This window comes from Aquila chrysaetos, chromosome 9, assembly GCF_900496995.4.
Source record: "Aquila chrysaetos chrysaetos chromosome 9, bAquChr1.4, whole genome shotgun sequence".
Classification (NCBI taxonomy): Eukaryota; Metazoa; Chordata; class Aves; order Accipitriformes; family Accipitridae; genus Aquila; species Aquila chrysaetos.
The window spans coordinates 32,657,673-32,682,216 of record NC_044012.1 but is presented as its reverse complement, the minus strand read 5'-3'; the positions used below and the strand labels follow the sequence as shown (position 1 = coordinate 32,682,216).

The window sequence follows — 24,544 nt, the reverse complement described above, 5'->3', positions numbered from 1 at the left end:
TGGCTAGGCAGGGGTTTAGCCCTGATGCAACCCATCTGCCTTCGTGATTTGGAAAGCCAGAACGTAGCAGGGGTCCTGATACTGTACTAGGAAGTGGATACCTGGATATGAAATAAGCACTATGTTGGTTCTTCCTGCCCTCAAAGGCCATGGAAAAGCTGGGAGAGGAATTACCTAGATTGAACACCAGGGCTTCATAGCTGGGTAGAACAAGATCAAGCAGGAAGAGGAAAATTTCAAGTGAGGAAATGGTGAAACTGCCGACTAGTGAAATCTTGAAAGGTAAAACTGCCTCTGCAGGAAGCACGAGTTTTGTGCCCTCTGATATTTCAACTTTCCCTGGGCATACGTGACAGAGCAGGTTTTATACATCACAGCACTGACTGTCTGAGGCCACAGCCTGCCGACCACGGGGAGCTGGGCTGAAATCCACGGGCAAGGGAGGGACACACCAAAAACATTCCCTCTGGATAGGAAAGGGGCATTAGGCACCAAGTAAATGGATAAGGAAGAGGAAGAAACTCTGGATACATCAGCATGACAGTTTGAGCATTTTATTACGATATATAAATTTTGTCTTCTTAAATTACTCTCTATGAGTTGAACAGAAAGGGATTATTGTGGAGGAGGGAATATACAAAAATAAAAGGATATTGTGAACTACTGCATCACCACATATACAACAGTAAAGTACTTTACAAGCACTTAGAGAATCAGACTTACTTACAAAAATAAAAATATGACACATCCTTATGCATTTCCACCAGTTGTATGTTCTCTTCCTTCTCTAACCTTCAAACACCTTCCAACCCCATCTTCAGGTCACAATTCACATGGTAGGATACTTTGCTCATTTTGATGGCCATCACAGTATCTGAAAAAGAATTAGTGCCTCCCAAGACTTACAAAATACAATGATTATAGGAGAGCTTTATGGGACATGTTCAGAACAGATCAATTTGTGAGTGATGGGGTGATACTCAGGGAGCAGAGTTTATCTGGCAGTAGAAATGTGAATATCCCACAACAAGATCCATCATTCCCTATAAAGTGTTCCCCCATCTCCAGGGAGGCACAGCTCTGTGGATGAGTGCTTGATACACACAGTCCCCCACAAGCCTGGGGATGCTGATGCTGACAGACTTCAGTGGACTGAATGACCGTGACAGAGGATGGATCTGATTTTGTTTCAGCTCTAAAGAAGGCAAGGATGCCCCTCCCTACAGGAAAAAAGGCAGGTTAAAACTACAATGGCTAAATATCCTAGCTCACAGTGTTCACACACAGAACCATTCGCCTCTAGATCAGATTCACGCAGCCTTTAGTTTTCAGTTTGCTCTACAAAGTCTTCTGCTCATTAGCCTTCTAGTGACCTTTCCCATTTTTTTTAAGACACACTCAACATAAATAGTAAATAGCATTCACTTCTCTGACCAGCAGCTCACTCAAACACTGCTATCAACACCCAAACCTCATTTCATCATTTCCAGAAAGTAGGCACCTAGGGTGCGAATCTCTCTGTATTTCACATTGAGAAAAGTAGAGCTGGCTTAGGTAAAAAAAAAAAAAAAAAAAAAAGAAAAAGAAAAAAAATAAAGACAAAAGAAGCAGTAAACTGTTTTGGTCGAAGTTGTTCTCTGCGGTTTGTGCAAAGTATTCTGCAGATTCTGAAAGTTCAATGTTTACTTCGGGTTCCCTCTTTTTGGCCCCAAATGCAAAGACAGCAATGCAGGCAGACCAGACACAAGCATACTCTGTTGCATTCAGGGGCAAAACAATCACAGGAATGAAGGGGGTGAAAGGCAAACCCTGCACCTTTGAGATAGTGACTTTCCACACTGAAAAAAATAACTTCCCCCCCCCCCAAAACAGATGCCTTCTGGGAAAGTTTCTGATCAAAAATAACTATTGATGGAAAATAATTTCTAAAGGCAGAGTCTGACTTTACCCATCAGGCTTACAGGACTGTGGGCGACATGCACATTAGGATCTTGGGGAGAAATTGTGTAGCCACAGACCCAGCTGCTCAAGGAAACTCACCTTTCTAAGAAGCATGTATTTCCATGGTCTAAATTTATCATTTGTATCTTTGAGAAAATATACATCAACAAAGATCTGTTGGTTGAGATTAATAATGCTCCATTTAAAAGAAAAATGTCTCTCTAGTGGGACTAACCATTCCTTTTAGATGTACAAACATACTACAGGTACAGTGCTTCTTGACTGCTCAGAGCAATTCTTAATTGGCAACACACACACAAAATTCAGTTTCTGGTGTTTAAGCAAAACAAAAAATGTCATCACTTTTCCCAGTCATGAGCAGGATGAACTTTGGCTCTTCTACCACCATCTAACCCAGCCACAGGAATAGAAGCAATAGGGACAGAGGGTGGGTGGGCAGGGTGGGATCTGTGCCCAGGCAAGGGTGAAGACCTGACCCTCTGTGATTTTCTTGTTTTCAGGAAAAACAAAGTCCCTTTCCAGTGCCAGCTTTCACTGAAAAGAAAACCAGCTTGTGATGGGCCCATGGGAGACACCATATAAAAAGGTATTTTTCAACCACTTCTACAGATCTCAGGCACTTGGCAATGCCACAGTTTGGATGTGGTCCAGGGTGGTAGCCCACCATGGCCTGTCCATGGCTACACAGCTCAAAGTGTGCTCTGCAGCCTAGAAACCTGAGCTGCTCTCTGTCTTTTTTTTCCTGACATGGCAAAACCAGAAAAGCTGCTTAAGCTCAAAGGGGCAGGAGCATGTTAGGTCACTTCTAGTCTGCAGAGAAAACAAAGCACGAAGCTTCGAAGAGGCCTGGCCTGGATGTGTGGGGACCCTGCAGTGCCAAGGATGCAGCCCTCCATTGCACCCTCCTGGGGGTCACATCCACCTGTGAGACTTTGCCTTAGCAGCCCTTGTCCCCGCATGGAGAAAGACCAGGCTGCGGTTCAGGTCTCTCCACTGGATTTGTATTTGCACGCAAGTGTTTTGGCCTTCTTTGAATTCTTTTTTTCTGTTGCAGCCAATATTTAGGAAGCAGAACTAACAGTGGACAAAGTGGGCAGAAGCCTGCAGGTGGCTACAATAAAAGAGATTTCCTGGGGAAAACCTGTCCGGCTCAAAGACCAGCATGATCAAAAACTGCAGCTTTGTGCTTGGAGCAGGGGGATAATCCAACTGTTAACAGGAGAAAAGCCTGATGTATGGTCAGAATAGGGAGTCTCTGGCATCCCTTCAGCTTGGAGGTCAGCCTGTCTCCATGCTTGCTCAGTGGAGGTGCCTGCAATCTAATCTGTCATCATGCAGGGATCTCCTGGGTATGAGTATTGGCCCTGCTTTTGAACCTGGATTACACTGTTGCTCAGCTTGGATACCTACCCCCTTTGCTACAGAATCTCACAGGTGCACAGAAAGAGCTCTCCAGAGCCTTCACGATGTGCCCAGGACAGCAGATGAGTATTTCCACTGGTCACAAGGCTCACTAACCAGCGCTTGGCGAAACAGGATAGACCTCAAGATGAGCTAGCAAGTAAGTGCATCACTAACTTGCATTGCACTTGGGACCACATTCATCCTAGCTTCAACTGCCCTGCTGCCTAAGCTAGCTCCGCAGCACTCACATTTGCTGGAGCTCTGGGGAGAAGGGTTGCTTCAGGTATAATAATCCCTTTGGAGGCAGATGTTGCTTTTCCAGGCTTTGATGCTGACAGTCAGTGACAGCAAAATCTGACCAATAACAAATATAATCCTTGTTTCTGTGTTGCTGAAAAGAATTCAACAGTAGGTGGAAGCCTTGGAAATCCTTTGAGAGATTTCTCTCTACCAAGTCCTAACTCCCGAACAGAGAGGCAGAGTTCATCACTGCCATAGCACCCATCTTTCAGTACTAATGATGCTTCAGCTGTCAGGATTTAAGTTTGTATATAAAGACCTTATATTTACTTCTGGTGGAAAAACTGTGCTTCATTTTAAATAAGAGAACTCTGTTTCATAAAGGTCACAGTTCTGGTCACATTTACCAATTGCCTTTTGAAACTGATGGAAAAAGTGTCCCTATAAGTCTTTTTAATTTTTTTTTTTTTAAGTTTTACAGATATATTTTCTTTAATCTCTGTGGGTTTGTGCGTCAACTCTTTCTGGGCAATCAGCTACATCTTGTTGACATTGTTAACAGGTTTTCTGACTTGGCTGCTCAGTTGTGTTCTGAAATAACTCAATCAGACTCACAGCAAGTCAGGAACAAAATGGAAAGTTTAGAAGAGGGAAAGCTGGAAATTAATTTCCGGAGCTGTGCGGTTATTTTCTAAGTCTGGACTCTTCTAAGCAGCATGCAAAAATTCTTGGTAAGATTTTTGGAGACAATTCCATGCTATTTTCAAAGGTTATATATTTGTGGGAATCCAGGTTCTTGCAGATTTTCAGTGAGCTACCAAAGTGAAGAGATATGAGGAGATGTGATTCCTGAGTGGGGAATGGTTTACCTTACGATGGCTGTAGTGACTTCTGTTCTCTCAGTGTTTCTTGATCCTTTTGCAGAGACAGCTCAGCTGTTGTGAAGTACCTGTTGAATTGCTACAGCCTGGCTGATTAAGGAAAACCTGGATGGATTTGGGGTCTTCAATACTTCAAGCTCTACACTGAGAAAGTTTGGCTGTTCCTCCAGTCAGCGAAGCTGTCCATGCCACAGGTATGGAAACTATTGAGAGGGTGAGCAACCTTGCTTACGAGTTAACCCTGCACTGGCTTCTTTGAAGCTAGATAGAATCTTCCTGTACTACACTCCTCTCTGCAATACAGCCATACCCTGAAACTCAGAAGGGCTGCAGGTGCGTAAAGATCCCTGTAAATTGGGTGTTTGAGACAACAAACAGCATGGCACACTTGGACTGACAGTACTTGTGAAAAAGGGCACTGGGCTCCTAAATCACTTGGACAGTTTTAGTAAATAGCCCTTCAGCTATTCAGTTTCCTCAATCTCCCCTGCATACTCTTGGCTGGGCTCACAGAAGAGGTGGCCATACGTTGGGGTAGGCCTGTCTCCCATCTCCTGGTTGTGCTGTGCCTTGCTATGGTATATAAACATCTAGCTGCTAGCAAGAGCAGTGCGTGCCTGTTTTTCTTTGTTTTTTTCTCAGTGGCAGTCCCCACTCCTCCCAGTAAGTTAGGCCTGAGGTTACTGCAGTGGTGTAATATTGCAGCTATCTCCCAGATGAGCTATTGGAGCAAGCTGTGATGTATTGATACAAATAACCACTTCCCCTGCATTTAAACTCTAAGAGACCTGGCTTGGTTTATGCTGGGCAGACTGGACACTGACTCTGCAGTTGGTCTTCCCTTTGCAGAGATCAAAATAGCTCTGAAGGTTACAGTGAGTCTCACCTATGTGCTAGACGAGACCTACAGAGCTCAAGAGGCAGCACTCTGCTATGGGTAATAGGTCCTTAGTCATCTTGATTTCATCTAGACACAAGTCAAAAATAGATATGCTTGGAAAGAAAACAAAAATAAAATCCAGATCATGAATGTCAGGAACGTCACGAAATACAAGCCAGCCTCTCACTGATCAAAACCATCCCATGCCCTGCAAGCCTCCTCCCAGCCAGTTCAGCCTCACCCAAGACGTGTTCTCCAGCCATTAATATTCAGTCGCCATCAATGAAGGCCCAGCCAGAGACCCAGCAAAGGCCACAGCCTCCTTGAGGTCACAAGGTTGCCAGTGGCAGATCAGAGGGTCTCGCTGTAGATGACGCATGGGCTGGTTTCCTCGCAGAGTTCCAGCTGCACACTGGAAGCAAACCAACGCTTGGCACAACCCAAGCTGTAGTTGAGGGTGGTCCGGTAAATGTTCTTGGCACGCTTAGGAAAAATGATGGTTGTGCTCTGAAACCTCAGTGGCTTCTGGCGAGGCTCAAAGATCAGCTGGGACTTGTAGTTCCGCCAGGTGCAATTGGGAGCAGCAATGACTGTCTCGCTGTAGGTGGTGACAGTGGGGATAGGGCCATAGAAGATGTCATCCCGATAATGCTTCTCGGAGTCATACTTCACCTCAGAATTGCACCTACAGAGGACAGCAAGGTATCAGTAACACAGCCCAGGCAGCAAAGGAGAGAAAATAGGCAGGACTCTTCTGTAACCCTTTGGAGCTGGCAACATTTATGACCTCTTACTGCACAGACACCGGGGCAGCTGCCAACCCTACAACCCAAAGCGGAGGGCCAAGAGGACCCCTTCCTGCTGGTGAATCTTGGTGGAACCCCACCTTGCTGTGAATCCATCTCAGCATTTCTGCAGTGCATGTGCACAGAAGACCAAGCCTGCCTGGTCATGCTAGGAGAGAAAAGACCTTGTGGCACCAGCTCCAAGCAACCCGCTTCCTCCTCTGGTTTTCTCCATGGGCCCCACTGGGGCCTCAGCTCAGCCCTGAGAGCTACACTGGAGGCAAAAACCGTATTAGCAAAGGCCATCAAGAGGTGGTGAAAGCCCTCAGCTGTGGTAGCTCAGAGAATGAGGACTGGACATTCATCCATGGACTGTGCAGGAAAAGCTTGAAATCCCAGAAAAATTCTTGATCCAGCCTTTTCCTGAGCATTTTTAACAAGCACAGCCACGCAGCATCAACTTGAAATGCTGAAGGTCCCTGAGGAACAAAGGTCCCCTGATCATTGACTCACGGCAGGTCTCAGCACACTCCCTGCTGCTAGTGCTAGGCTTGGAGGGTGTCACTGCCCCAGTGACCAGGCTGAATAGATGCTGCTGGTGGGCCATGGACATGGGATATCACATTGGGGTCAGGAGGAACCTACTCATGCCTGCTGCTGCTTTCACAGGCCCTGTCGTCCATGCAAGCTCTGGCTTGGCAGGAAAATAATGCCATAAATAAGGTTTTCATAGATAGCAGAAGCATGGTATAATGGACACTTGTTGAGCTGTCAAGGCTGTATATTTGTTTTTTTATCTTTATATTGCCTTGCCATCAGAACACAAAGATGCCCAAGCTAGCTAAAATCAGAGTGCCGGGAGATGAGGGGTGAGGTTGCTTGTTGGGGCCTCCCGAAAATCCAAGCAATGGTCAAATAGCAGGTAAAGCAAAGAGATGCTGTGGGCTATGGCTGTCCAATATCCAAGCCATTGGTCTCAAAGGAAGTGGCCATGTTAACAGCCATCAGATGAAGAACCCACAAAACGTGGGATGTCACTGCCCTGCCTGTTTTCTGCAGGCATCCAGAAGGGATGTATGGACACCAGGCCACATAAAGGGCTTTTCCTAGAAGCCCTGGCCATGGGGAGCAGCAGGACTTTCACTTGTTTCCCCGCTCCCCAAATGCTCCTCCGGCAATCAGCAGCCAAGGAATGTGCAGCTCCACGTAAAAAAGATTAAAAGCTGGGTGTGTGCTTGTCATTACCTCCACCCGGAGGGGGGTTGACTGATTGTGCTCTGCATGTAATCTGAGCTGCTGTAATGTATTTTGCACAGCTAGGGTGTAAGCAAGTCATTCTGCACACATAAAACAAGACTCCGATGTAATCACCATAAAAACATGCCCGCCGGCAGTTCCTCAGCAAGCAGAGATTTACTGGGGTACATTTCCAGAAAGACATTTGCATAGGTTGGGGGGGGGGGGGGGGAATTGGGTTTACAGTCCTCCCACTGTCCCTGCCCCGAGCTGTGTGTGACTGCTCCATGCTGTTTGCACAGTACATTCCAGACCAGCAAAAGAGTGAAAGAAGAGCAGAGACATACGTTTATCCACAGGCCACAGCACCAGCCCCACAGGAGGTCAGAACACCTCCATCACTGGCTTGAGGGACCATCTCCTCATGAGGAGGAGATCATTCTGTCTCTGTGGGCTAGTCTAATGTTGGTTCTTTTCTGCAAGGGCTAACAAAACCAGGTGCCAATTATAAGGGTGTTGCTTCTTCTGAGCATACGCGTCAGCAGGGAACAAGATAAAGACCATCAGGTTACTTAGTGGGGGCCACCAAGCCTAGAGATGGTAATGGTTTTCTCTCATAGCCTTGGATTTGAGCTGGCCTTCGACGGAAATCCACCTTCTCTTACAACCTCCCTCCAGTTCTTGCCTCCTCCCCTCCGCTTCTGCTGCTGTCAGTACCTTTTTAATTCAGGCATTACCCTCCCACCTGTCCCTCCCTTCCCATCAAAATAACCATGACTCCCATTTGTAAGAGCATTTTAATTTTTTGCAAAGGGAAAAGCACCAGGAAAAAGACAGAAATCCCCACCTACCCACCCTATCCCATCTGTACCTGATTTCCTGCACGGGCTCAGGGCTGACCTCAATGCTTTCTCCAAAAAACACAGGGTACATTCGAGGCCTCATCTCCGGCATGGACGGGTTCAGAAGCAGGTAAGGCATCTGCAGGAAAGAAGAGCACAGCAAGTGTTGGGACACAAGAGATGAGGCTGGCACGGTTCATTATGTGCTGTGGCTGGGAGTTGAGCAGCCAGCAGCAGCACGTTCAGCACTGGCAGGAGGAGACACTATCTCCTGAGAGATGAACTCCATCTCCTCAGAGTCCCATGGGAGACACTGCAGGTGACAGGCTCTTTGGCAATGAGAACAGGTGACTGTGGCAGCATCAGGACCAACTTTGTTTCATGCAAGCTAAGCTCACCTTGCTTGCACTCTCAGCATCATTCAGCTCCCCCTTGCAGTCCCTGTCTTTTCCAGGTTGTAGCAGGGCCCCAGGTTAGCGGAGCGTTGATCACACTGAGGAAGACACTCTTTGCTCAAAGGGGACGACCATTGTCAAGTTGCCAAAAAACAGCCTTAAGGTGGTCAGCAGAGAACAGGACCCCATCCTCGCACAGACAAGCCTTGTACAGGCCTTGTATTTAAGATGCCTTGACTTTCTGATCTGCCACCTGTGGCTGTATCAATTTACAGGCTGACTTCCAGCTCCCAGGGCTGACGCGACACAGCGGGCTGCCCTCCACCCACCAATACCACCCTCTCCACCTCCCTCTGCCCAGCACATCACCCAGGTAAGCGACTCTGCCCGGATCTCTGGCACTCCATGCTGCAGTATCTGTTGAAATTTAGCCCTTCCTTTCCTTCTTCCTTTCTTGTTTCTCACAGGAATTGCAATTGTTTGGGGGGTTTCTTTAGCCCTGATGTCGCCTTCACTGTTATGAATTAACAAATCTTACAAAGACTCAAAGTACACCAGCACGGAGAAGTGCTCTTAGTCTGATGTAACACAGAGATAAGGCCTAAGTCTGCAGACTTAAAAGATCTAAGTCTACTTAAGTGAGATGTGTATACGTATTTATATATATATGTATACCTCTCTCTCTCTATGCTGCAAATAACGTATCCCTTGCAACCATCCAGCAGGTGAAGTGATAGACTTGCTGTCCCTGAAGTCTCTGTGCCAAAAACAGCTGTCATGCTCCAAGGGACATTCTAGTTAACCATGCACAACTGAGTGTGGGGTGAGACACTGGGGCACCTTGTGGCCTCTGCAATGCAGGAACAGTTTCAAGCCAGAACTTTTTAATGAATGAGGCTGCTCCAATTCATGACACCGAAAACTGGATTTTTAAGACTAATTACACCCTGAAGTTACTTACTCTGACAAATTGTCACAGTCCAGCCTAGGCTCCTCTGCCCACCACAAAAATGAGTAATCCCACTTCTCTTTACTGGAGTGCTCTTAAACATCAGTTCCCACATATAGGGGTCCTGTGTCTGGTGTCTGGACCAAGTCCAGCAGCTAATTAAGCCTAATCCTGACCTCCTGGGAAAATGTCATTGCAGGTTTTGGTCTCTGCCACCACTTTTCTGTTGGCAGCAATTTATGACATACAGGGACACAGCATCTCTTTAAAGGAGATGGCTGGCAGCCTGTGTGCAGGGTTGAAAGGTCTCTAGATGGCTGAAAAGCTCATGGAGTTTTTCCACTTTCCACCACGCATAGGCCATATGTGGTAGAATCACAGCCATATTTCATCACTATAAGTCAGTAAGATCATCTCAGGACTCACAGAATCCACTGACGTAGCTGAGGATACAGCTCTTGTATTGGCTTGCTCTTCCCATGCCACTCAGATCCACCTTCCCCAGCATCTTCTGGTTGGGTGGTACAGGAGGGAACAGCAGAGCTGTGACCCAGCTCCTACTGGCAGCACTGGGTAAGAGGTACTGCAGCTTGTGCCCTACCCTGTACAACATGCAGGTCCCCAAATGCTCGCCAGGTTATCCCTCAAGTTGGTGTCAACTGGCAAAGCTCTGCTGAGTCCACTCAACAGCATCAGCTCCTACTACCTGAGGTCTGGTTTTCTCTAGCGGCTTGGGCTTTCTGCTTTAGGCTAAGGCAAAAAACGTCACTGCTTCATCTGAATTCGCCAAGCCCTTCAATTCTGTGTCCCAAAGCCACAAAGCTGTTTACTCTTTCCATACTGAAATATCCCTGCACTTTACTACTGTGTTAAACTGTAAAGTAAAATGGCCAACCCCTCTTTTTGATTGAGTATTTCTGTTCCATTGCCAAAAAAGGACAGTATTTGCATAGGTATGGGGAGGAAAAAAAGAAAAAAAAAAAGGCATGTTCACCCTCACTACCAAACACTGGCCAAAAGGCAAAGTTCATTCCTGGATTGCTTTCAACACTCTTGACAGGGGAGGGCAAGGGCAGCCTTTCTGGTCGTAAATAAACCTCTTTGCTTCTGAAATGTGAATTGTTTAGATCAGACAAGCCTTAGTTCACAAGGGTGCAGATCTCCAGCTTTTAACAGTCTGCACATGGCCAAAGCTCTTTCTAAAGACATCTTGTACACAAAGAGAGGTTCATTTGGGTGCAGGAGTCAAAAACCATGTGCACCATGGGCTCTGCGAACAGCAGGTAAGTTGGCCGTTTGGGGGTTCACCTGCAAAGAGATGCAGACTGCTTTAACTGGGGAAGGAAAAAAGGCTGGGGATACATGTCCCTCCTTCAGGACACAGCTCTCTTTCTCTTTATACTCCTGTGGCCATCCCTGACATTGGCAAAACTCCAGCTGAGAACTTGTCCTCTTCTTACACTGTGCCCACTTAAGGAGAGGTGTTGTCCAAAAGGCCCCAAACTGGTCTCCGCTTGCAGATGAGATGAGAAAATTATCATCTCTGATCCTCCCTTTGAAAAGCTCAGCTCAGCAAAAGGTGTTTCCAACTTCCCACTGAATCTGCACAAGGCAGAAAGGTGGGCCTTGTCCTGTATCATGAAGAGCAGACCTAAAGGTATGAATACCTCTTACTGAAAAATAATTGAATGTCCTATTTTTACCATGAACCATGACTCTCAGCACAAAACAATGCTGACTTATAAGCAGTTTGGGCTTTTATATGCCATCCTGAACACAACACTGCTGACCAGTGCTGACCAGGGTGCAGGTTTGCAACAGGCTCTGAAGGAAAGCCCCTGCCCTTGAACTACCACTGCCTCTTCCAGCATCACCCGGCTGGTTTTCAGAGGACATCCACCCAAGTCCATGCCCAGCCCCACCCTCCCTCGTGTGATCCTACAGCCTAAGAAAGTGCATCTGGAGTGCTCTGCACACGCTGCTCTTTTCATGCACTGCCTTTGGGGGGCCTTTGCGATGCTCACCTCAGCTGGGGAGGGGCAATAGTTCTCTTTGAGTGCAATCAGCAAGTTGGTGGTTTGCTGTTTCCTGTAACAGGTAAAATAAGTCACAACCACCAAAGACAGTTTCACACTCTGGTACCAATTGCCCAAAAAGTGGAGAGGCAGAACAGAACTGGGAAAGCTCTTCTGTCCCAGCTTCTAAACAACAGATGTTTTCAGGCCATGCTGCCAAAACTGACTGCAAACTTAGATAACCAGAAAAAAGGTTGGGAAGCACTGATCTGAGCTGCACAGGCACCCCAATATTGTCTTACTGTGAGTTTAGCCTATGGGAGTATCATCTGGCCAGGGACAACTGAAGATTGGGTAAAATGGAACTGTTGTGAATTAAGCTGCTTTTCAGATGCAGACTAGCTTGTTAAAATGCCAAATAACAAATTCGGATGGATGGTAACTATGAGCTTCTTTGCTAGATTAATGCAGGAGAAATCCAGATCTCTTAACAGGCATCTGTAAAGTGCAGTTTTAAAGAAGCCATTTCAGTGCTTCCAGGCAAACAAACCTTCACACTTCTTGCTAACATATGCTGACACTAAGCGTGCTCTGAATATCCCCAGAGATGAAGATGCAGGAGGCAAGGTCCTTCCTGTGGCTTAGCAGGAACGTTGCTGGGGCATCTGGTCCCCAGCATTTGTACAGGAACGGGCTTCACAGCCCACTGTGTGCCGGGGGTGCCGCTCAGTCAAAGCATGAGCCCAGAGGCAAACGCTGTCTGTTGAAATCACAAGTCCCACAGCAGGGAACAGGAAACAAGAACATGCTGCAGAAACAATACCAGTGTGCATGGAGAAACAGAGGCTCTGTCATGCATGACTGAAATCAATCAGAGTCAAAAAGTTGCCACTGAATTTGGTGAGAGCAGGATTCAGTCTTCTGCAGGTTAGTTCTGGACCAAGTGGTGATAAGACTATTTCCATTGTGGGTTATAGTTTACCTTGCTCTGGGCAGGGAAGGGTGGCAAAAGGCATTTCGTAATGCATTTCACATGCTGTAAATGAGCATCAACTTCAGACCTGCAGGCTTGGCTTGATTAATTTAGAAAGCTGGAACAATTACGAACATCGGCAAGCCAAAGTCAGCAACTTCCACCACCCATCAGAGACCATTACAGATTCACACTTATCTACCACCGTGAGTTGCTGCAGGTCAGAAACCTTGAAGTCACCTGGAAGTCCGCAAATGGAAGATGTAAATAACTTACAAAGCAGGGTCCAAAAATAGAGATCATCTGTAAGACCCTGCAGTCTGCTCACCAAACAAGCAAATGAATTGCTTGCACCGAGTGAAAGAGTCACTAAACAGTAAGCACAGGTTTTACATAGCAGCAACTGAAAGGCACTTCAGACGAAATTTTGTTTCACCTCCAGAGATGTTCTGAAATGTCTGCTTCTGCATCTCACCTGGAGTTGGGAAGCAAGGAACAGGGGATATGAGCTTTCCAAAAGATTTGTCTTTGGGGCTGAAATGTTATATGCTTGGCACGTGTCAAAAGCCGGCTTTTGGCAAGAGTTTGACACCAGCTCCTTCCAATCTGTTTTAAGGTAAAAACAAAACAAAAATGTTCTGCCTGTCAGAAAAATACTGACTCAATTCTTTTTCCTTCTGCACGGGAATGGTTGAAAGAAGAGGAACACTGGACTGCTGAGCTCCCTTGAGAAAATTATGATCCTTGGCTCGTTTCTAGCAACCACTCAGCGATCTCCGGTCACTTGACAAATAAGGTGAGTTTCTTTATTGCCCTGCACCACAGATGGGCTGGCAGAGAGCAGAGCTTGTTGCACACTACTGGGGGTCACTGATGGTGAAGAGGAGAAACCCCCGTGTCTTTAGACGAGGCTGTCCACAAGTGATCCACAGTCGAGGTCTGTCTATCCAAAGAACAAACCCTAGGGTTGTTGTGCTGGAAGATTATAGCTGGGACTTGATTAATCTGTCCCCAGTAATTGGAGCTGTGCTGCTACTTATCAGATGCAGCTCTGCAAAAGCCACCACAACCCTGTAATCTTTATGCAGGGAAAGGAGGAGTCTGGTAGTCCAGGAAGGTTGAGGAGGCGAACGGGAAGATACTGGAGAGATCAAACAGTAAGCCCCATGCGTACATGTTACGGCCTCAAAACAGAGCCAAGGTTAAAATTAAGCAGTAAATGTGCTATCATTTTTATTCCCTTTCCAGTACATAATTTGTTTCAACCAGCAAAGAGTTACAGTATTATTAAAAAGTTGAAGTGCTTTCTTGTTTGGCTGCATTTTTCCTTCTGTCTTAACTCTGATGCCTTTCAGGCATGTAATGGCCTGGGTAGCTAAACTCTGCTTTTTTCAAGTAGCACATAGATAAACACAGATAAAATTGGTTGCTGAATGGAATTCAATCTACAGCTTACTAACAGTACTTCCTTTATGGCGGCATAAGTATTATGGGGGGGCCCTTGCTTTAGGACAGACACACAACCTTCAGCTCCATGTCATTGCTTTGTACCTGCCACAAGTGCCATCTCAGTGACTGGTTCCTGGGGGTATTTAGATCGCAGAGTTCTGAACAACAGCAAAAATAATGTAGTGGCCAGAATAATGCTATTTTACCCCTAATAATTATGTAGAGTCAGTGGGGTCTGTTAAGATACTTTTCATTTGGGGTAACTTAGAAGAATGGAAGCAGAGTTATCAAAGAGTAAACAAAGATGAGGAAAAAAAGTGCCATGAAACTGGCCTGAAATATACTGACTGTTCTTTAGCTTCCACATCCCAGGCAGCAAAGCAACAAAAAGGGAAGTAAATTAACGTGGCTTGAAATAAATAAACCCCAAAAAACACCTTTCCCCAGAGACCACGAAGGACCAGAACTGACCGACTCCTCTTGCTATGGTCATTATGCGGAAGGCACTAAGATGCAGCATTAGATCTCTAGGGACTGTAAGGGGAAACGGCTTTCCAAGCATCAGGGCTACAAACAGGATACAGCTTCCCAAATTCCCAGCTCCTAACTCAGCTAGGGCATAAGCAAATCTCTCACCACATTTTCCCACTATGGTAACACGTCAGGTCCATGAAAATGTCACTTTACTCAGCTGTTATTTACAGCCATAATGAAAGATCTGGCTGAGTTATTTGACACACATCTACATTCTCCGGTCTAGCTGATAAGCAGTATTTGTTTAACAGCCCATTTATTTTCCCAATATCTTCGTGTATTGCACGTTACGAGTAATTTATACTAGAGCCGGATGAGATTATATTTGGAGGTGATAACAGTAAATGCAGACCTCAGGTAGAAAGCAGGGCTTTATTATTTCAAAGAATTACATCCTTCCTGCCTCTCCCTCTTCTATTTCAAGTGGGAAATGTGTGCTGCTTTGCTTACTGTCCACAGCGTTACACAGGGACACAATGGAAATTAAACAGCTAGAAGACACCACCCTAGATACAGACACATTTTTCAGAGTAGATGATGAGACCCCTATAACTCTTTCCCTGATCTGCCCAGAAGGGACATCTGTCACGGTTTGCAGATTAGGTGAGGCCCAGAGCCATTCCCCCTTCTTCACTGCTGGCGTTGGACCAAGGAGGAAGAGGAGCAGGTGTGTGTTCGGAACTGGACGGGGCCAAGGGACAGGGGACAGCCAGGTGGGGTTACCCTTTGCCAGGCAGCGGACGCAGGCGTGAAACTGAAACCACCGCCAACCCCTGCCAGGGGAATTCCTGCAGGATCCCGCCCCGTGGGAGCGGTTCAGAAGTGGGTCAGGACTTCGGGCCGCCAACGCCAAGCCCTGAGGCAAGCCCTGCCGCTGTACCAGATGGGTGCCTCGCTCCCCGCACAAGCCTGGGGCTTTCCCCAGAGCTGCTGGGACTCAAGTGGGCTTGGAGAGTCATGTCACTTGCTTCATGTGAGGGCTGCAAGCTGGCTCAGGTTGGGGGTGCTGGGCGTTTCTCTCCCATGTGCTTTCACTGTAGGTGTTGGCAGGTCTGGAAGTTACATATTGCCTGGAAACCCTTTGATGGCCATGTTCCCCACTCAGACCCAACAAGACAGTCCCCCTTCCCAGAGCGCTTTCAGTGTAGGATGAGATGCTGGCTCTCTGGCCCAAGGGCTCTTCAAAATGAAGCATGTCAGGAAGAGGTGGTGGGTTTTTTGAGGGTTTTTTTTGGTTTTTTTTTTTTTAATATCAGCCACAAATCCAACAGGGTTGGCACACATGCTGACCTGGACCCCATTGTTGGGACCATGCCTGTGAAGGCTCTGCCAAGGGGGAAGGTATCCTCCTCCTTTCTACTTGAGATGAAGCTGGAATCTCCTCCCACCACATGAGACTGATTCTGGCATTGCACTGTTGTCCAACACAGCTCCTGAATGTAAGTAGAAATTCCCTACATTGGAGCGTTCATATGACAGCTGATCCACTGTCCTACAGAAGTCAGTGCTCAGTGAAGCAGGTTGAATGCACAAATACTTTCAAATAAAAAGGAACTCATTGCAGTGGCAGAACTCATTGCAGTGGCAACAGCATTCGGCAGGGACAAGAAGTCTGCTGCTTCAAGAAGGCACAACTCATAGTTCTGCAGATGAACGTGATCCTGATCTCCCCTGATAACCGTTAGGAGTTATGCTATTGAATGCAAAGCACTTATTTCAGTACAGCCCAAAAGCAGCTCTTCTAGCCTAAAACTATATCCCAGCACAACAACAACAGGGAGAACTCTAAGCAGATCTGGCTACTTTGATGTCATTTCATTCCCTACCTGCTTCTTTGTGCATATTATTAGAGATTTATTTCACTATATTTAAGTTCATTTTGGCCCAGCATTACATGCAAAGCCTAGAGAATTCAGTAACCCAAGTCCTGAGAATCAATTTAATCACGTTTCAGATTTAAAAGGCAGAACTAGGTAAAAGTCACCTTCTATTTTCATTAGGATATTTGCACTTAAGCACAAAACAATTGACAAACTCCCTACATGGACTTTATGTGAAGAAATAAAAGCCAATTTCTCCTGCACTGCAAGTAAAATGCAACAAAAAAAAGTCCCTAAATGGTGTTGAACTTGTGGTATTTATGACTCTGGCCCTAAATTGCCTTTCATATTTTCTTGGATCCCAAAGCTGTAGCCAAATTGGCTGGTTAAATGTGAATAAATGGTGCATTGTCTTTGAAACAAAGTCATGCTTATTAAAGAGAAGACAGTTTACTTTTTCAGAGTCACAGTTAATAACACAAAGCAGAGAGAGCACAGATTTTACACACAAGAAAGTCTTCGATAAGGGCATGCATCTCATTTTAGTCTGTATGAGAAGAGCTGTCCTAGGGCAGAAAAATTCTTCAACATATTTGTGAAGTTGGAGCAAAATAGCTGACTGCAAAAGAACGCAACTGGGTTCAGACCGGTGGTTTTGATAGGTCTGCAGCAAGGAATAGTATGAAATACTTCCCACAGACCTGGAATGTTGTTTTCTTCACCTGACAGCAATTTATTGTAACCGTACATACTAGAATGTTGGCCGTTAGTGACTGAGCTTATATATGGTTTTATAGTATTATAACACAAAGAGTGCAGGCTGCATTCCTGGCTCTGTCACGTTTATAAGCAAAACAAACACTAATATAACAGGCGATTAAAAAAAGCATGCCTTGGTGTGCAAATAGCTGCAATTACTGATTTGCCAATTCTGCATGCTCTGATGAACAGCAGAGTAGTAGAGTTAAACAGAAGCACATTCATGGATTGCATAATTGCTCATAGATCTGCAAGTCCTTGTTAAATGGCAAGATTAAAGCTAATTAGACATTGAAATTTAGAAGTATGAAGCAAGCAATGCTCTCCATATTTTTCCTGCTTTCTTAGTAACAGCTGCAAGTACAGTATTTGCAAGGGTGGAAATGAGAAGAAGTGAAACTCTCTGTACAGTCAAATAGAGGGAAAGTTCCTATTTACTTCATTATTTTGCAGTGTACCAAACAGTCACAGTTAAAGAGCACAGTCCTGCACCACTCCAAATAATACAGTCAAATTGTTTTCAGTGTTAGGATCTCTGCAATCTTCTGTATCTACTAAGGGCATGGAAATACGCACAATGTATGAAACCCATACCCAAACAACAGCAGGAGCCCAGGGCTACCCATGCTGTTGCAATGTGATATAAAATTTGGAACTATCTATAGTGTGAGTTCCTCTGAAAAGTGTAAAATGTTCATTTATGATCAAAATTAAAAAATAACTGGAAAACTTAATTTTGCCTTACACAGATCACAGGAATAACTTCTTTTCTGTAGGAGTCAAGCACTAAAACTCTCAGTCCTAACAGCCCAAGAGCTGAAACAGGTTTTTTTCATGCTCTTTCATCTTCAGTATCTAAGGGCTTTCTTGGGAGGAGCGGTGGCCAACTGTCATATTACTGGAATGGAGGCTGTCATATCCCCATTAAAGAGCTTTGCAGACACCTCCACCCCAGCTGTCTTCTGGTCCAGCAAGCCTTCATTCATCCTCCTCCCACATTTTATTTTTCAAATACATAGCAACAGCCTGATCCTGCCAAATCAGAGGCATGTGGGTAAGTAACTCTTTGTACATAAACAGTCCCATCAAGATGGCACACATGCCCAGACATCTGCAGGTAAGGCTCCATATTTGGAACTGCAGCGTTAGCGGGTTTGAGATTTGATTTTCATAATTAACACCTCACACCCTACCCACTGTAGTCTGGTAAGAAGGAGTCATTGTTCATGGGGAAGGCTTTGGCATGTTCGGGAGTAAAAGGCAGTTTTCAATAATACGCTAAAACAACCTTAGAACTTGAAAAAGTAAATGAGGGTGTAAGAAGTCATTGCAAAATGTTTCTGCCAGAGAGAAGTCTTTGAATTGTCACTAATCCATAGGTAGATAAATTTTTCCCATGGAAATATTTGTGCTGCAGTTTTTATTCCGTATAGAAGCCAATTAACTGTGTTGAATACACCTACAAATGTCTTTTATATATGTTGAAAAAAAAAATTTAAAGATCCCTGGGGGAGAACTTTCATCATCCTTTAAAAACCTCCACCACCATAGCTTATGCTCTGAACTTTGTTTTAAAAACAGTTTTTATAGCTAAGGGATAGAAATAAACAAAATAAAGCAGAATAACAGTCATAATAAATCTACCCAAATCCTACTCCACAGTCAACCGCTTCACTGGCACTGCGTCAGGCTAACCGAAATCTACAGCGCTACTGCCAGCTGTCTGAGCTTACAAACCACTAACCCTGCTCCGCTCGGCCATGCAGCACACAAACCTTTCATGCAGACTCATGCCACAAAACCCCACTCCTGCAAAGGGCAGCAGCACACAACCTTCCCCAGACCGTGTCTCCATACCAACTCCCCGGACAGACATCTGTACCCTGCCCCGAGTTAACGGACGGTTTTGTCTTTCTTGCAGCCAGGGCTCCAGCAAACGTGGCTCCACGCTCCTGACAAAACAAATGTGGGATGCCAGAACGTAAGGACGGTGGAGAGCCCGACTCCCCTGCCTCGGTCCAGACGGATGCAGCTCCAACCTGCATCTACCAGGCAGGACAGTGTCACCGAGAAGCAGTTACACTTTCCTGTTCTTAAGGTAAGCAGGGGAGCCTGTTTCAGACCTGGGTTCCACTCCCACACCGTTATTAGAGTTTACCCAGCCAAACTGCCAACACTTCTGCGAGCGTATCAGAAAACGCCCGGCCGGCACTGGGCCAACCCCCTGCCTGGGCACACCAGCGGCGGTGCCACCATGGGGCACAAGCAGCCTGGGAAAGCCCTCGTCCACCAGTACAGGTGGACGGGCACTGAGGAGGGATGCAGCCGGGGTGCCCAGGGGTGCCCCAGTCAGTGGGCACTGGCCCTTTCCTCACTGCCCCCCACTCCGGGGCTCAGCCAGACTTTCTCCCACCCAGGGCCCGGAGAGGACAGAGCCCAGCGCCCAGGGTTTGGCTCTTACCACTTTGCCGTCCTTGGCCTCTCGCCGGTGCCCCGGGGCCGGGGGGTCCACACCGCCACTGCCCCCAGCTCGACCCTCACCGGGCGAGAGGGAGTAGAAAGGGGGGCTGGGGCTGGGGGGCAGCCCCGAGTCCGGGCTGTCCAGCAAGCCTTCCCGGCTCTTCTCCTTCAGGCTCTCGTCCATCCCTTGCAGCTGTAGGTGACCTACCATGTCTGGGGGGCAGCGAGGGGGCCGCAGCGGGAGAAAACGCTCCAGCGCCGCCCGCCGCGGAGGGAGGGAAGGGGAAAGGAGCCCGGGGGGCCCCCCCTGAGTCCCGATCGCCGCCACCAGCCTGCCGGAGCCCGGGCTGAGCCTGCTGCGGGGAGGAGAGCCAGCACCAGCCGGACCGGGGCTACCCCGGCCGCCTTCCCTCCACCCGGCCCCCGCGCCCTGCCCGCCCGCCGCCCCCCGCCCGTCAGGCGGCCCCCGGGGAAGGGAAGAACGGCCCGATCCCCCCGCCCCAGCCCCGCGGGGGATGCGGCCGTTTACGTGCGGCGGAGCCCGGGGCGGCCCCGCCGGCAGGGAGCGCTGGGCGCGGCGGGGGACGGGGACGGAGCCGGGCGGACCACGTTCGTCCACAGGCTGCCGCCGTCCGCCCGCCCGCCGCCTCCCGGCGGCCCATTTATCCGGAGAGGGTGGGAGGGGAGCCGGGGAGCGCCCTCCCCTTCCCCCGGCCCCCCAGCTCTGCCCCGGCCGCACATTTTCAGGCACTTCGCAGGCGGGGAACGCATTTGGCGCCGCCCGCCCGCCCTCTCCCCCCCGCCGGGCGTCGCCCCCCGAGGAGACCCGAGGCAAGCCCCGCACACGGCGGTACCCCCGGCCTTCGGGAAAGGGGCCTCCCCACCCACCCGCCATCACAGAGCTGCGGTTTCCCTCCGCTGATTTCCCTCCCTTCTGTCCGAGTTTTCCCCCAGTTCTGTCAGATTTTTTCCTCAGTTCTGTCAGATTTTTCCCTCAGTTCTGATTTTCATCCCTCTTCCACCCCCACACCTCCCAACGCAGCTTTTCCCCTCAGTGTCAAGGCGAGTGGGCATGAGGGAAGAACTCTTCTCAAAAACCATCATCCCTCTTCGCTTTGAGGTAGCTGGGGGTGGCTTCACCAAGGCAGCGGGTGACTGCGGCAGTGTTGGCTACCGGGGTGTACAAGCCCGCCATAGCCCATGTGCCAGCCCCTGTGCCAGCCATACCCTCACAGCAGTCCTTAACACCTCCCGCTTAGCGCAGCCCAAACCACAGTCTCTTTCTTTGACTGGCTCCACAGCTGCTGGTCCACAACCACCGAGGAGCTGGCCTCCCCATCCCAGCCGTTGTGTGTTCCACCATAAATGCAATGGGAGAGTATTCCAAATCCCAGCACAGCCGCTAGCCGGGAGGAGCAGCGTGTGCCAGAGGCAGTGCCGGCACTGAGGGAAATGGAGAGTCCATATTGACCCTCAGGGTTCAGAGAAGCAAGCAGCGGTTAAACACGTCAGGCTTGCTGAAGCCGATACGGACATTTATTGCACAATAACTGGCTGATGTTAACGTTACCTTGTCCACAGCCCTGGTTGTGTTTTTCTCATCATGTTTTCTTGCTACATAGAGTCTAGACTGTGAGAAATCTGGGGCAGGCCCACTCATACGGCTCAGCCCAGTGGAGCTTTATTCGTGGCAAATAGGTTTCCATGGGAAACTGTTGAAATCCAACCGGCCGCCTCCTCTTGGTCCAAGTTGTTGGCCCAGCACCCGGCAGGATGGGACTGTGGCTGTTCGTGCTACAAAACCGACAAACACGATGTTTGTTGTGGTGGCTGATGAAAATGTGAGGGTCTGGTATTACACCTATCGGTGCAATAGGTTGATCCTAAAAGGGCCTCAATCCTCCTGAGGGAGCGGGTCACACCGTATGGTGGTAGGTGAACTCGCCAGCTAGTAAAGCTGGATTTGTTTAGACATATTCTTGCTCAAGTCAAAAGGAAAGGCCAAGGATGCCCAAATCCACCCTTGACTGAAAGGAGGGGCCCTCTTCAGAGTGACTGAAGTGATCTGTATGCACTGAGCTGTGCAGAGGAATGTCGCTGATTTATAAATGTCAAACAGGCACCGAGCAGCCCACACACAAACCTCAGTGAATTCTTACCTCTGACCCGCTCGTCAGCTCCAGCAGCCGCACAGGCTGATTTAGAGCCCCTTACTGTAAGGGCTCTAATGTCTCACACAGGCTACAGCTAATCTGAAAATGTCAAAGGGGACCGAAGGTCAAAATTTCCATAAATTAGGCCCTGGCTTGCTACCTATCACAAAATAGGATTCTCCAGCCAGTTAACACTGTGAACTCAAGCATTCAGCCCAGCAGTTCCCCTGCAGCCCTGTTCCCCTGCCCCTCTCCTGAACTGGCGAGTCCGTATGTGCAAGGGGAAGGAGTGTCTTCAGAGCTGCTTTCCTCCAAGGAGAAAAAAAGAGGAGGACAAAGAGACACTGGACAGGGGTGAGTCCGCTATCCTTTACTCCTAGAGAGGTATATCTTAGCTTGGGGAGCAGTTGAGGGGAGACTGTGTTTTTTCTGATTCTTGTTTTGAGAAACTACAATCCAATTTTTCCTGAAGCTAAATAACGCATATTTTTAAAGGTAAATTTCAGTACAATACATGTGTTCAGCACAGAAGTGGGTGTTCATGCTTTAGGGTTTGCTGAGTTCTAAACAGTTGAAATGCTAGGCACTGTTGAGCATCCCCAAGAATTTGTAGGGGTATTGACTTCACTTATGACTGGCAAAACTGCTGCTGGGTTCTGCAGGGCATGTGTGTGCACATATTATGGTGGTATTGTTGTGATTGTTGTTTTTGTTCTGCAGGGCATGTATGTACACATATTGTGGTGGTATTATTATTGTTGTTGTTGTTGTTGTTATTCTGTTTAAAGTTAGTAGTGGGTTGCTCACCCAAGATGGAGTTTTCTTGTGTAAAGCACAGGGTGGGCAGGTGGTAAGAAATGCTCCTGCCCTGACAGCTGTGATGGAAACGACTTGTTCTTTGGTCAGAAGTCCTCCTGGAGCCACAGTATCCAGATCTTGGCCAGTGAAAATTTGCCTAAATGGAAACTCAGTGAACGATACAGTGTGCGGACACAGATGTACATATGAGGTAGTAAAATTAGACCTGCTGAAACAGGACGTAAATATTGCACAGTGCCCTACCAAAGGAGGAAAACAAGAAGTGCGGGATTTTCAGTTGAGGCCGTGTTGCTCTACTGAAACCCTCCTTAGTTCAGCAATTCTTAATTTGCTGGAAGGAATCACTAGGGACTGGTACATTCCTGTGTCTTGGCTTGGGAACAGGGAAACTGGGCCCTTGTGTGTATGGTGGGACAAGGAGGAAGGAAAAGTCTGGAGGGAAGTTTTCTGAAGCAGCTGAGTGTAGACAAACAGGTGCAAACACAGTGGTACAAGGGCAGCAGTGTGTGAAGGCATAGGCTGTGGGACAGTAGCCTCCACTACCAGCACTAACTCTGAAGGAATAACGCTGCCTAGCTGGGAATTTGAGTGTAAAACAACAACAAATGAGTGGGGAGTCAAGTAGCAGAAAACTACGGAAAATTCCAGCAGCACTATACCTGTTAAGATTCACTCTCAGGCAGAGGTGTAATTCTGACAACATCAGTTAAAGAGGGCTTTATGAAGTACACATTTCTCAGAGCTTCTCCAACTTTTTTTCATTGGTCTATTTTGTTATAAAATGCAATCCCCAGGCCCAGTCCTGAAACAGGTAAAGAAATGCATGTGAAGAAACCTCTGTGCTTTGCTGGGAGCTGCAGGGGCTCGGTGCTGCTCAGAACCAGAGACTCGCTGTGTGCCAGGCTGGTGATACCGCATGTGGCATTGACAGCTCTTCTCAGGTAATGAGCAGAGCATCAGGGATGCAATGTGATCTGCACCCTGCGCCACCAAGCTCCATTCAGCTCATTGTGTCTGAGGTTTCCAGGTGAGCCTTTACAAACCAAAATCTGCTGAGGGCTATGTGGTCTTCAGAGATCACTCAGTTAAGTGCTGTGACTTTGTCCACATGCTTGGGTGTTTGTTCCTCTTCGCTACTGCCTGCCTTGTCAAGTACCGTGGGACTCATGTCTGCACTCCTCTCACTGGTGGTACTCCTGGGATCCCCTTGCAGCCTCTCTACAACCCTGACCTTTTCTCTGCCCTCCTTCTCTATGTCCAGGTTCTGGCTGGGCTCATGTATCCAGCACAACTGTGCTATAACATCCAGCAGCCCTTTATGGCAATGAATATCACACTACTAAGATATATCATGAATGGTTGGATCGAAATGCACAAAATGATGCAGCACAGGTGGGAAGTCATGAGAGAGGGACTGTGTGGGCAGTGGGGGCAGGAACCCAGACAGCCTTCCTGGTGTGAGCAGCCCTGCTTCTGGATAAAAGCTGGTATCCCTCCTTGAATCCACTGGGATTCAAGCCTCTCCATGCTTTGATGAGTCCTCTGCCTCCTGTTTTCCTAGCTATTCTCTTAGCTAGATTTGAGTACTTTAGGAATCTGCCGTCCCACAGACATGGCAGAATGTCAGCATCACGTGCTAAGTTTCCTTCCACTGCTGCCAGGCTTGAAAGACAAATACAGTGAGGGAAGAAAGAGACAGGATACAAACACCTACATCAGGACTTTTTCTGAAGCAGGCTGGGTGGCAAAATGGGAAGAGTGCTAGGCATGTCCATTCTGGTTCACTGTCGAACCTGATCCTTCAGAACACCCACAGCATAACTAGTCCGAGTAAGAATGGCTTGGGCCACACTTGGATGTAACTATGCTCTTTGGTTCCCTCCAAAAAGGTGCAGCCTTTCCTCTCTGCAGTGTGTTCCTGACAATAGTGTTGAAAGGCACCGAAGCAGCAGCATCACTGAGAGGAATATGACCACAAAGCAGGACCC

The 24,544-nt window shown here is 47.7% G+C and overlaps 1 protein-coding gene across 1 annotated transcript; it reads right to left on the bottom strand.

Annotated features, from left to right (window-relative positions):
• Window positions 1–538: 538 nt before the first annotated feature.
• On the bottom strand, window positions 539–20,223 carry RFLNA (refilin A). Its single transcript, XM_030026400.1, has 3 exons — window positions 19,586–20,223; window positions 8,260–8,369; window positions 539–6,052 (listed from the first exon to the last, which is right to left on the bottom strand). The coding sequence occupies exons 1-3, from the start codon at window positions 19,793–19,795 to the stop codon at window positions 5,719–5,721; spliced, it is 654 nt and encodes a 217-aa protein (XP_029882260.1). The 5' UTR covers window positions 19,796–20,223; the 3' UTR covers window positions 539–5,718.
• Between the last annotated feature and the right edge of the window lie 4,321 nt (window positions 20,224–24,544).